Genomic DNA, 12,634 nt, shown 5'->3' on the forward strand with positions numbered 1-12,634 from the left:
ATGTGTATATGTGTGTATGTAGTGATAGGAAGGGCATCCAGCAAAGAAAAATCTGCCTCAACAAAATCCCATCCAACCCATACTAGCATGAAAAAGTAGATGTTAAAATGATGTAAATATGTGTGTGTGTGTGTGTGTGTGTATGTGTGTGTGTATGTATGTGTATACACATATTAATGAATGCATAATGAATATATTTTCATTAACATATATATATGCGTGTGTGTGTATGTGTGAATATATATGAATATAATGAATATATTGAATATATTTTCGTTTATAAAACAAAATCAATGATCAACCTGATAATTAACATTAATTTGGACCCTTTCTAAAGTATTAAAAAGTCTCTTTGTTTTATTAAAGCAAATTTTATTTATTGATAATCATATATAATATGAATTTCTTTCTGAATATATTAAAACATGAAATGAATGCTTTATTCCTTCCTTTACACTTTCTTTCAGATTAAATGCCACAATTATTATTATTATTATTATTATTATTATTATTATTATTATTATTATTATTATTATTATTATTATTATTATTATTATTATTATTCAGCTGTTAAATGTAATTGAAAGTATTTAATTAAATGTTTTGTGTGTTTGTAAAAAAATTTTTGGTAATACATTGGATTTTTCAATATCAGCAAAAGCAACGTAGAATAAAATGGCAAAAATCCTTTCCTTGTATTTTTAGACAGATTATAGCTACACAAATTGAATATGCATACACACACACACACACACACACACACACACAAAACAATGAAATAAATGTTCTCATTTATGAATGTTTTCTATGAATCAATTGAAATAAATACTTATGCGTATGCGCTCGCACGCACACACAGGCCCTTTATAGAACAATAACCAATAAAAGATTATGTATAAGTATCTGTATTTTAGTCTCATGAGGTTTACCCTTGAATATATATATATATGTATATATATATATATAAAAAAATACAAAAATGGGACAAGAATACAAAGCATATATATACATATATATACTTATATATATATATATATCATGAAGATGGAAGTCAACAGGCTTTAATGGTAGATCATGACTACTTTTCTGCACCCCTACATCAGCTTTAAGTTACAAGGTTCATATTCATATACCATTATGTAAGATTACTCTTAAATATATATATATATATATATATATATATATATATATATATATATATATATATATATATATATATATGCGTGTGTGTGTGTGTGTGTGTGTGTGTGTAAAAATATGTGACACTTATTCGGTAGCCATGGTAAAACTCAGAGTTTCAGATGCCGGGGTGGGAACCCACGCCAACATCTCTTCAGTTATCCAGCCATTGAAAATTCCTGTGAAAAATGTTGGCATGGGTTCCCACCCCGGTATCCAAAACTCGGAGTTTTATCATGGCTACCGAATAAGCGTCACATATTTTTACAGATAAATTCCTCTATTTACATAATATCAAGGTCTCTTTCTTTCTTTTGTTGTCTTTTCTATCAATATATATATATATTTCACTTAGGTATTAATGCTGTTCCCTATATAAGCACAAATTTTTTTACCAAATAAATTGCACTTCATATTCGAGGCTCTGATGAAGTTATAAGGTGTTATTCAGGCACTCAGCTATGAGTCCACTGCATCTTATTGCAGAAACAGCTATAAGCTAATGAAGTTTATAAGATGATAATATATTCCTTAGTCATCTCTCTTTCTTATTACTGCTCTACACTCAGCAAATATTTTGTTCTGAAATATATACACATACATGCATGTATATATAAAAGAAAGCAAAAGAGTGGAAGTACTGGTATCATGTTTATTCCTTGGTTACAGCTGTTTCAACAAGTTGGAAAACATGGATATGGGCAATGGTTATGTGATCCTCTCTCAAATGACATATAGATTTGGCAGTACAAATGGGAAAAATAGAAATTGATACGTAAAACCAAGCACATATATTTTATTCAGTTATTACCCACGAAGCTACATAAGTGACTCAAAGAACTACAGTTTCATGCAAGTTTGATAAGAACTTTGCAAGAAATTCTAGACCCTTAAGGCCTCTTCTGTTGTTTTACTGCTAAGAAATAAATTATATATATATATATATATATATATATATATATATATACACACACAAATATACATACAGAGAGAGAGAGAAAGATGCTTAAATGCATAGATGTGCATGCAGCATTTAACTACATTATAAATGCATAACAACACGTTTATGATTTTTCTTTTATGCAAGTTTAATAAGTCTTATTTGTACCTGTTTGAAGATGCATGCATGCAAGTGCAAGGCTGGCTGTTTTAACATTTTTTATCCTGTATGTAAAGTGTGTGCCTAAAAGAATGACTTAAAATTTTGAATGTTTGAGCATGTGTGAAATATAAGCATATCTCAGGTTTATGAAACTGCATGAGTTGATTGCAAACTAATATTATATTAGTATATTCTTGTATAGAAATGTAGCTGAAGCCTAGCCAACAATCCAAATCAAGGTCTCTGTATATTACTGGTATTTATTTTATAGATTCTGGAGAGATAAATGGGAGAGTTGACCCTTGTGGGATTTCAACATAGCATTATTTTCATTATTATTATTATTTAGGTGGCAGGCTGGCAGAATCATTAGCATGCCAGACAAAGTGTTTATCATTCATCTTCATGTTCTCAGTTCAAATTCCATGGAGACCGACTTTGCCTTTCATCCTTCCGGGGTCAATGAAATAAGTACCAGTTGAGCACTGAGATTAATGTAATTGACTAAGCCCCTTCTACAAAAATTCCAGGCCTTGTGCCTAAAGTAGAAAGAATTATTATTATCATTATCATTATTATTATTATTATTATTATTATTATTATTATTATTATTATTATTATTATTTAATTCCTCACTTCACTTCAGACCTTCCTCTAAGTGTTGCTAGATTCATTTATATGTATACATATATGTGTGTATGAATATATATCTGTGTGTGTGTATGTTTTTATATATATATATACCAGTAATATACTGTTATCAACTAAACTGGTTATACACATAGCATTAGAAATTTGGCTTTTACATTCAATGAAGAGTAACAATTGTGTTGGGTGACATACTCAGAGTATGTCACCATCGTCGTTAATATTAATATATAAGAAAGAACTTCTTATAATTATATTATTGTGATTACTAATTATCATTACTAATATCGTAAAAAAAAGTTAATTAGAAAAATTTTTTTAAATCCTCACTAATCACTGCCTTGGAATGTAGTTATTAGCATCGTTGTTGAGTAATAACTAATATTTTAGTACTAACATAGAGTTGGTCCTAAACAACCTGTTTGTGATTGATATACAACTCTATATTCTGAATTTCAGCCAAAGGTAGGTGAGGTTTTTCTCTTTACATACTCCTGTTCTTACTTACCTGGTGATATAAACCAGTTTAAGCCAGATGAGATAAATTTGTGTAAACGAGATGATACAAGCCAAGTGAGATAACCCAGTGTAATCTAGATGAGATAAACCTGCATATTGAGGATTATATAATCCAGATGAAACTAGATGATATAAGCGAGATGGTGTGGCTGTGTGGTTAAGAAGTTTGCTTCCCAATTATATGGTTTCAGGTTCAGTCCTACTGCATGGCACCTTGTCTTCTACTATAACCCTGAGCTGACTTGAGCCTTATGAGTGGATTTAGTAGACAGAGACTGAAAGAAGTCCATCATGTATGTGCGTGTGTGTGTATATATATATATATATATATATATATATATATATATATATATACATATATATATACACACACACATGCATATATATACATACATACATATGTACATATACATATATGTGTGTGTGTGTGTGTGTATGTATATATATATATATATATATATATATATATATATATATATACATATATATATATAATTGTTAAAGAGGACAACAAATGTTAAGGCAAGGCAATCATCTCAAGTCATATATATTATTATTATTGGAAAAAAATTCAAAGTCTTACAGCTGTTTCTGAGATATCCCAGAGTATGGGATATTCCATCTTTGGAGACAGATAGGGAAAATGAGAAGGGTATAAAGTAATCTGTTACAGCACTTACCTAGCATACCTAATCATTTAGATCACCTGTGAACTAAACCCCCATATTTTGTCTATATATGTGTGTGTGTGTGTGTGTGTGTATACATGTATATGTATACATGTATATGTATGTACGTTTGTGTGTGTGTTACTGTCTCCTTGACCTGACATTGTTTGATTAGTTGTGTGTGTCATTGTCATGCAAGTTGTGTCCTTCATTCCCAATCATCTGAGACATGTCTGTCTATGAGAAAATATTACCTTATTTGGAAACATGTGAGGGTTGGTGACAGGAAGGACATCCAACCATAGAAGACCTGCCACAACGAATTCCATCTTACCCATGCAAGTATGGAAAAGTGGACGTTAAATGATGATGATGACATAAACCAGTGCCAATAGCATAAGATAAACTAGCATGAGCTATGAGCTATGGTATAAACAGGAACAGATAAACCATATAACGAAATGAGATAAACCCCATGAGATAAAGCAGTGGAAATTAGATAAAACAATCCAGTATAAACATTATAGTAAAAACCAGATGAGATAATCCTGTAGAAACCAAATGAGTTGAACAAGTATAACCGTGGTGGTGAACACCAGATGAAATAAGCTGTATAATCAGGTTAGATAAACCAGTTTAAGTGTAATGGTTTAACCAAACGAGATAAGCCAGTGAAAACTAGACAATATAAACAATAAGAAATGAGACAGTATAAACCAATATAAACATGAAGGTATAAATCAGATGAGATAACCCAGTATAGACATGATGGTATAGAGCAGATGAGATAAACCAATAGAAAGAAACTAGTGAAAATAAACCAATTTAAAGCAGCGAAACTATACCCACTGGTTGCTGTCTGTATTCTACTCCCAACACTATCTCAGCAAATCACAGTAAACATGTCCTCAGACCCCACTCACCTTTACTTCCACCCATTTAGATAACAAACTTTCGCATCAATATGAAGAAATGCAGAAGAAATCATCGATAATGGAAGGTCTGTTGTCTCTGTATGAGATGATAGATGTAATTCATGGTTGTTTACTGTCAGATTTTGAGACCGTCAGACATCCCAATGATTTAATAGTCTCGGTTCTGATATTTTTAGAAAGATTTCCATCTTGTAATCAAAACAATGAGAGAAACTCTTTCGCTAGAAATAATATTTATTACGAATCAACAAACAATTATGTTGAGATACCCGTGGATAAAAATGTTAACTCTGCAGTAATGACCTCAACCCATTAGGTTGTAACATTCCATACAAATAGGGACATTAGGCAGTGACCTGATCATATAATGATAATAGCCATACATACACATATGTGTTGTGTGTGAGAATGTGTAATATATACATACATATATATATATATTATATATATAGATACACACACTTTCACACATACACAGGCATGGTGCAGGGATGGCTCTGTCATTAAGATGTTTGCTTCTCAACCACATGGTTTTGTGTTCAGTCCCATTGCATGGCACCTTGGGCTAGTGTCTTCTATTATAGCCTTGGGCCAGCCAATGCCTTGTGAGTGGATTTGGTAGAAGGAAACAAAGAAAACTATCATATATATATATATATATATATATATATATATATATATACACATACACATACAGGTATGTTTGTGCCTATTTGTCTTGACAGAGTGGGGGTAGTTGTAAATGAATATCACCATCAAACAAGCAGTGTCATTGATTTTCATGAAAACATGTCTGGTCAAAGGGAAAATTAATCTTGATTGGAAACAAAATGAGATAGTTAGCAACAGGACAGCCATCTGGACAAGAAAATCTGTCTCGATGAATCCCATCTGACTGATGCAAGCATTAAAAAGTGGACATTTAGAATGATGATGACGATGAAATATACGTGTATGTGCAGTTGTCACCGAAGATAGAAAAGAATAAAATGCTTTCTCACCCTTATCAGTCTTAGTCTTAGGTCAGCCATGACCCTACAGGATCACTGAGATAGGGCTTGTCCTAGTTTCCATGGCATGTAATTAATTGAGAGTACAATACCTCCACCCTCGTTGCATAGGGTGCCAGGCTGTTGCAGGGCCAAAACATTGCAAACAAGAGAAAGACCAAAGTGAACTTCCTTCAGCTCCATCTGCGCCTTCAAGTCATTAGTGTCGTGCAGAAGTCATGGGTATTGGCTTTCCTTTCTTTATGCAACATAGTGTCGATTCCCATTGCAGTGATATTGTTGCATTGTTGTTTTAACATGTCAGCAAGGATAAACTCAAGACTTGGTTGTGCTGCCAGGCATATTCTGTATGAGATGGCCTTCACATTACGAGAAAATGCTTCAATGATTAATGCATAACCTTTAAACAAGTGATTTCAGATATTCCTCAGGAGGAATAGATCATCACCATTATCATCATTAATATCAATCAATATCCAGTATGGGTTGCATTTTTTTGACAGGATCCTGTAGGCCACAGAACTGCATCAGGCTCCAATGTCAGCTTTGCACCTGGATGCCCTTCATAATGCCAACCACTTCATGGTGTGTACTGGGTGTTTCTTTTCTGGCACTAGTGAGGTCACCAAGTAACTTGCAAGACTAGAAAAATGAAGGGGAAAGCCTCCTTCGTTGAGTGGGGTGATATTTAAAAGAAGGGGTTAAAGTGATCTAAACTAAAACCTTCCATCAAAATTTCATGTTAATCTACGTTCCAAGCCCAGCTTTAAAATGACAGTTATTTTACTAAATTCTTCATTAGATGAAACAAAGAGTGTATCTCAATGGAAATATTGTAACAAGAGGGTTATAGGATCAAATAGAAAAGAAGAAATATCAACAAAGAAATGCTTAAATACACACACACACACACACACACACACACATAAAGAGCTTCTACACAGCTTCTATCTACCAAATTCAGTTACAAGGCATTGGTTGGATTGAGACTGTAGCAGAAGACATTCATACAAGGTACTGCACAGTTAGACTGAACCTGAAAGCACATGGTTTCAAAGCATGCTTCTTAACCACACAGCCATGCCTGCACCAATAATAATAATAATAATGATAATATTTTCTTCAATTATAATGATAATAATGATTAAAAAAAACGCATTCAAGATTTAGAATGTTAAAAAAAAAAATAGAGAAACAAGAAACAAACAAAATAAAATTATGCACGGAATTTACCTGAGCAAATTTAAAAAGAAAAATATTATGACATAATTATATTTTAAGATATTTTTCCCAACTTTCAGAATACATTTTAATTATTTGGCATTTTCAAATTTCTGTCTCACTCTTTGGATTCAGTTAGTTGTTTATTGTTTTCATGCTGTGTGTGTGTGTATGTGCATGCATTTGTGAGTGTGTGTTTTCTTTACTATTTCCTGATTTTACAGAGCTATTTTTAAACAAATATTGCAGCTGTAGGGCAGAACTGTGCAGAACTAGAAAACTGCATAACTGCAACTTTGCAACAACTTTTCTTTTTTTTTTTTTTAATATTATATGATGGTATAGTGTGATGTCACATGGGCAGAAGAATCAAAATTAATTTGTTATTAACTATTTCTAATTAAGATGTTAGTGTCTTTTTTTTTATGTCAGTTTTTGTGGCTGATGTTAATCTCAAGTAATGTAAGCGTGTAAAAATAGTTGTGTGTGTGTGTGCTTATTCTTGTATGTGCATATGTATAAAACAGTGTGTATAGTGTATGCATGCATTTGTGTGTGTGTGTATGGTTTCCATCCATCTCTGTACTAAAGATTTTCCTGCTGTGTGTATGTAGTTATGTGTATGTACATGCATATATATATGTGAGCGTTATGCATATTATATATATATATATAAATGCAAGTGTGTGAATATACACATGGATTTGTGTGTGTATATATATATATATATATATATATATATATATATGCCTGCTTATGAATATGAATGTGTATGCATGTGCATATGCACATACGCATATAAATATATGTATGTGTGCATATATATCTATATAAATATGCACATGAATTTATACATATATGTATAAATACATGTATGTATGTGTGTTTTGTATGTATGTTATGTGTGTATATAACTCTGTATATATGACTGCTGCTATTTTATATGTATACATGCATATTTGTATAGCTACATGTGTGCATGCATGTGTATGTGTGTGTGTGTGTGTATGCATTCATGTGCATGAATGTGTTACATCTATCTCTCTACTGTCCCAGGAGCAACAATGGTGCCATGTGTATTAGAAGCTGTAAATTAGAATTAAATCGTAATTCTAATTACAATACTATTGGCTGTTGATGCAATACCAACAATAACCACATCATTTATAACAATCATGATAGTGGTAATATTATATCTAACGAGCATCACATCTCGGCAATATTAATGATGAAACTGATGATGATGATCATGATGATGATGATGGTGAGCCTGGCAAGAACGATGATGATGATGACAGTGATGATGACGGTGATGATGACAATTTTGGTGGTGGTAGCGGTGATGGTGGTGATGAGCCTGATAATGTCAGTGATGATGATGCTGGTGGTGATGATGATGATTACAGTTTTGGTGGTGGTACTGGTGGTGATGGCGATTATGGCACTTGTGTTTTGTGGTAATGTTACTAATGGAGAAGCTGATGATGAGGAGGAGGAGGAAGCAGTAGAGGAAGATGGTTCATGGTAGTCTAAATGATAGCATTATAACAGGAATTTTGGGGTGAGGGAGGGTCACAATGATAATGGTGGTGGTGGTGGTGGTAGTTGGTTATGTTTCTATTATCATTAGGTAACAATTATGATGATGATGATGATGATGATGATGATGGAGGTTGAATAAATGAATGAAAAATAATTATTTCTCTATTTTAGTCTAAATCAAATAAGTCCCCCCCCCCCCACCTTCGTATTTCTCTACCTCTGTCAAGTTCACACAGGAAAAGATATTCATTTTTATTATTCTGTTAATGCTTTGTCTGCATTAATGAATGTGTGTGTGTGTGTGTGTGTGTGAGAACATATACATCTATGTATGTATCTGCATGCATGTTATCTTAATGTGTGTGTGTGTGTACTTGTATGTGTGTCTGTGTGCATGAGGGTTTGATATGAATACATGTATGAGTGTGTATGTATGTGTTTCATATTTATATATGCGTGCATGTGCATGTGTGAGGGGTCCCGTATTGATGTATTGCTCTGTGTGTGTGTGTGTGTGTGTGCATGTGTGGTTGACCTTTTGTGTGTGTGTGTGTGTGTGTGTAAAAGAGAGGATAGCTTATTGAGAGATAGATACATAGTGAGAACAATTGAGTAAGAGGAGAGAGAGAGAGAGAGACTTTGGTGACAAATTACTATCGCTGACCTCAAGTTTTCTCATGATGCACCCCACAACATAACAATGTCCTTCTCACCTCCACACCCTACATCACCCTTCACCTTTTAATAACTTTGATTGAGGAAAACAGTCTCATAAATTGAACCCAGATCAATTACACACACACACACACGCAACTAGATAAACACACACACATGCAACTAGATAAACACACACACACGCAACTAGATAAATACACACACACATAAATCATTTAGCCTGAAGACACAAATGTATTCCTATGACAAGTGCTAGGCATCGGATGCTCACTTTAAAAAAAAATATGAGAGATAATGTGTTTTCTTGAAGTCATTATTGTAATTGTCCAATGCAAGATTTATCTTATTAATAGAAATACTGCCCTGCAGGCAGTGTTTCTGCTAGTCGCCAAATAATACTAAGGCATTTTATTCCCAATTTGTGTAATTCTTCTGCTATGTGGTCCAATATCTCCTTTTATCCCTTACTCTATTAATAAATAGATTTAGTATAATAGCAAGCACCCAAAGACAGTGTTAGAATTTATGAAGAAATCAGGTATTATTCTGACTTAACTTCTCCACATAAAAATCCTCAGCTTATTGTATAATATATATATATATATATATGATTTTATACTTTTGCATAGAAGTGAGCAGGATTGTATGCCTAGTATGTTGTGGAACCCATTGCAGAATATTTAACTTAAGTATGAGTCAAAAAGAATACAAAACTGCAACATGAGTTGCTAAAACCAACAAACTAATCCAGAAAATTGTTTCTATCTGTTTGTATTGCTGGACATGTCTCTAAGCCTGAATAATGTGTAACAATCGCAGATGCTCTCCACTGTGGAACCCATATTCTGATCAACCAATCTAACATTGCAATCTTTATTTCTTTGTGTAGGGTGCCTCTTCAAGTCTAGTTGTGAAATTTGCTGACACAGAAAAAGAACGACAATTGCGTCGAATGCAACAGATGGCCGGCCCCCTCAGCCTGTTAAACCCGTTTGCTCTCACACAATTTGGTGGTTATGGAGGATACACCCAAGTTAGTACACAGGTAAGTTAGGTTTTGTACCTTTATTAACTAGAATATATCACCAATTCTTTTTCGTGTTTTAGCTATAGTTTTCCTCTCCACCATCAGAGCAAAGCAGTGATGTGATATCATGTTTATATTCCTTGTAAACAATGCATTCTGTGGCTCTGCACTTTCAAAGACCAGTGGAAGGAAAAAATAATCTCTTAGTTGAGAAACAGGTGAGTGTTGGTGACAGGAAGGGCATCCGGGTATAAGATACTGCCTCAACTGAGTCCTTGCTAGCAAGGACAAATACTCAAAAAACAAACATTTTTCCTAAATTGTTGTTGTTTCTCCAAACAAACAATCTCTCAGAGATGGTCTATTATTGACCATTCCCTTGATAAGTTGACCAGCAGCTACACTATTGTCTTCAGTAAGTTGACCAATAGTAACTGTTTCACTGACCTTGGAAAGCTAGTAAAAGCTAAGATGAAGTTACTGCAGGATTGAAATGTTAGCCATAAGCTCATTAATTACACAAACTGGATTAGTGTCATGTTCTCAATCCATGTAACATTCAATATCCATTTGACACATTCGATTTGGTAGAAAACTTAATATTTGCTCAGCTTTTTAGTGTTAGGATTTATGTGGATGTGTGTGTGTGTGTGTTTTGACCTAAGGATTAAAGGTATGTGTGGGTTCTAAAAATAAGACAAAAGAGATCTTTTTTCAAAAACATTTACTTCTACATCAGCTGATTAAATTTACCTGGGATGTGAAAATAAATGTTCTGTTTGACTGTTCTTTGCTGATAGGCTCCAATAAGGCAGAAACATACCTGCTTGCTGTCACCTTATCTGCTTCCAAAGATCAAATTCCCTCCATCCACATAAATACCTAAAGTAAAACTTGATTTAGTGAAATTAATCATCAATTTCTAGGACTATTTCCTCTTTTATTTGAGAGTTCTTTATTCTCTTTTACTTGTTTCAGTCATTTGACTGCGGCCATGCTGGAGCACCACCTTTAGTCAAACAAATCAACCCCAGGACTTATTCTTTGTAAGCCTAGTACTTATTCTATCGGTCTCTTTTGCCGAACCGCTAAGTTACGGGAGACGTAAACACACCAATATCGGTTGTCAAGCGAAGTTGTGGGGACAAACGCAAACACACATATATGTATACATATACACGACGGGCTTCTTTCAGTTTCCATCTACCAATCCACTCACAAGGCTTTGGTCGGTCCAAGGCTATAGTTGAAGACACTTGCCCAAGGTGCCACGCAGTGGGACTGAACCCGGAACCATGTGGTTGGTAAGCAAGCTACTTACCACGCAACTGTTTACAATTCCTGTTAGGTGTTTTATTGTCTTTCTCCAACTGGGAGATAAATTTTAAGCATTTTGATACCAATCTGCCTGAAAGCACCTCTTGGTTCTATAGTACAAACTTTTGGTTTTAAAGTGATCTAAACAAAAGCCTTCCATCAAAATTTCATGATAATTTCTGTTCCTGATGCCAGCTTAATAATGGTATAAGTTAAAGCTGTTTTACTAAATTCTTTATTTTCAAAATTAACTGAAACACAGGTTGTGTATACCAACTGAAATATGGTAGCAAAAGGGTTAATCAGTTACTCAATTCAAAACACCATTATTACCACCACCATCACCACCACAACCACTTGATTATTGGATAACAGTAATGGGGCCCATTCTGTTGCAAATGTTAGAATCAAATCTGCAATCAGAATATAACACATGTCTTAATGTGCCACTTCCATACACTTACATACAGATATATGTGTGTGTATGTATATAATGTGTACGTAAGCATGTGCTATCTAATGGAATTCTGTATGATCTGTGAACACTTTTAAACTGCTAATTAAAATGTGAATTAAATACTTCATTACAATTCATGTTTGCTTTATTTTGCAAACTCTCATAGTTATATATAAATGTGTATGTATGTGTGTGTGTGTGTGTGTGTGTGTGTGTGTATTCACACTTACACACATAAGACTCAACACAAAACAACAAATACTTCTCCTTTACTACAGTTTTCTTTACTTTTAATCATCTAACATTCTGAAGAAGTGCTTAAGCTCAAAACATC

At 33.6% G+C, this 12,634-nt stretch overlaps 1 protein-coding gene across 1 annotated transcript in view; it reads left to right on the forward strand.

Moving 5' to 3' along the window:
- The window catches only part of LOC106882486 (CUGBP Elav-like family member 4), a 520,684-nt gene that overhangs the window by 474,399 nt on the left and 33,651 nt on the right, over positions 1-12,634 (forward strand). Inside the window, exon 8 of the mRNA XM_089355915.1 lies at positions 10,389-10,544. Within this exon, the coding sequence (XP_089212041.1) occupies positions 10,389-10,544 (156 nt within the window). The remainder of the gene's footprint in view (positions 1-10,388; positions 10,545-12,634) is intronic.

Source organism: Octopus bimaculoides, chromosome 8 (genome assembly GCF_046866305.1).
Source record: "Octopus bimaculoides isolate indiv1 chromosome 8, ASM4686630v1, whole genome shotgun sequence".
In the NCBI taxonomy this organism is placed as follows: Eukaryota; Metazoa; Mollusca; class Cephalopoda; order Octopoda; family Octopodidae; genus Octopus; species Octopus bimaculoides.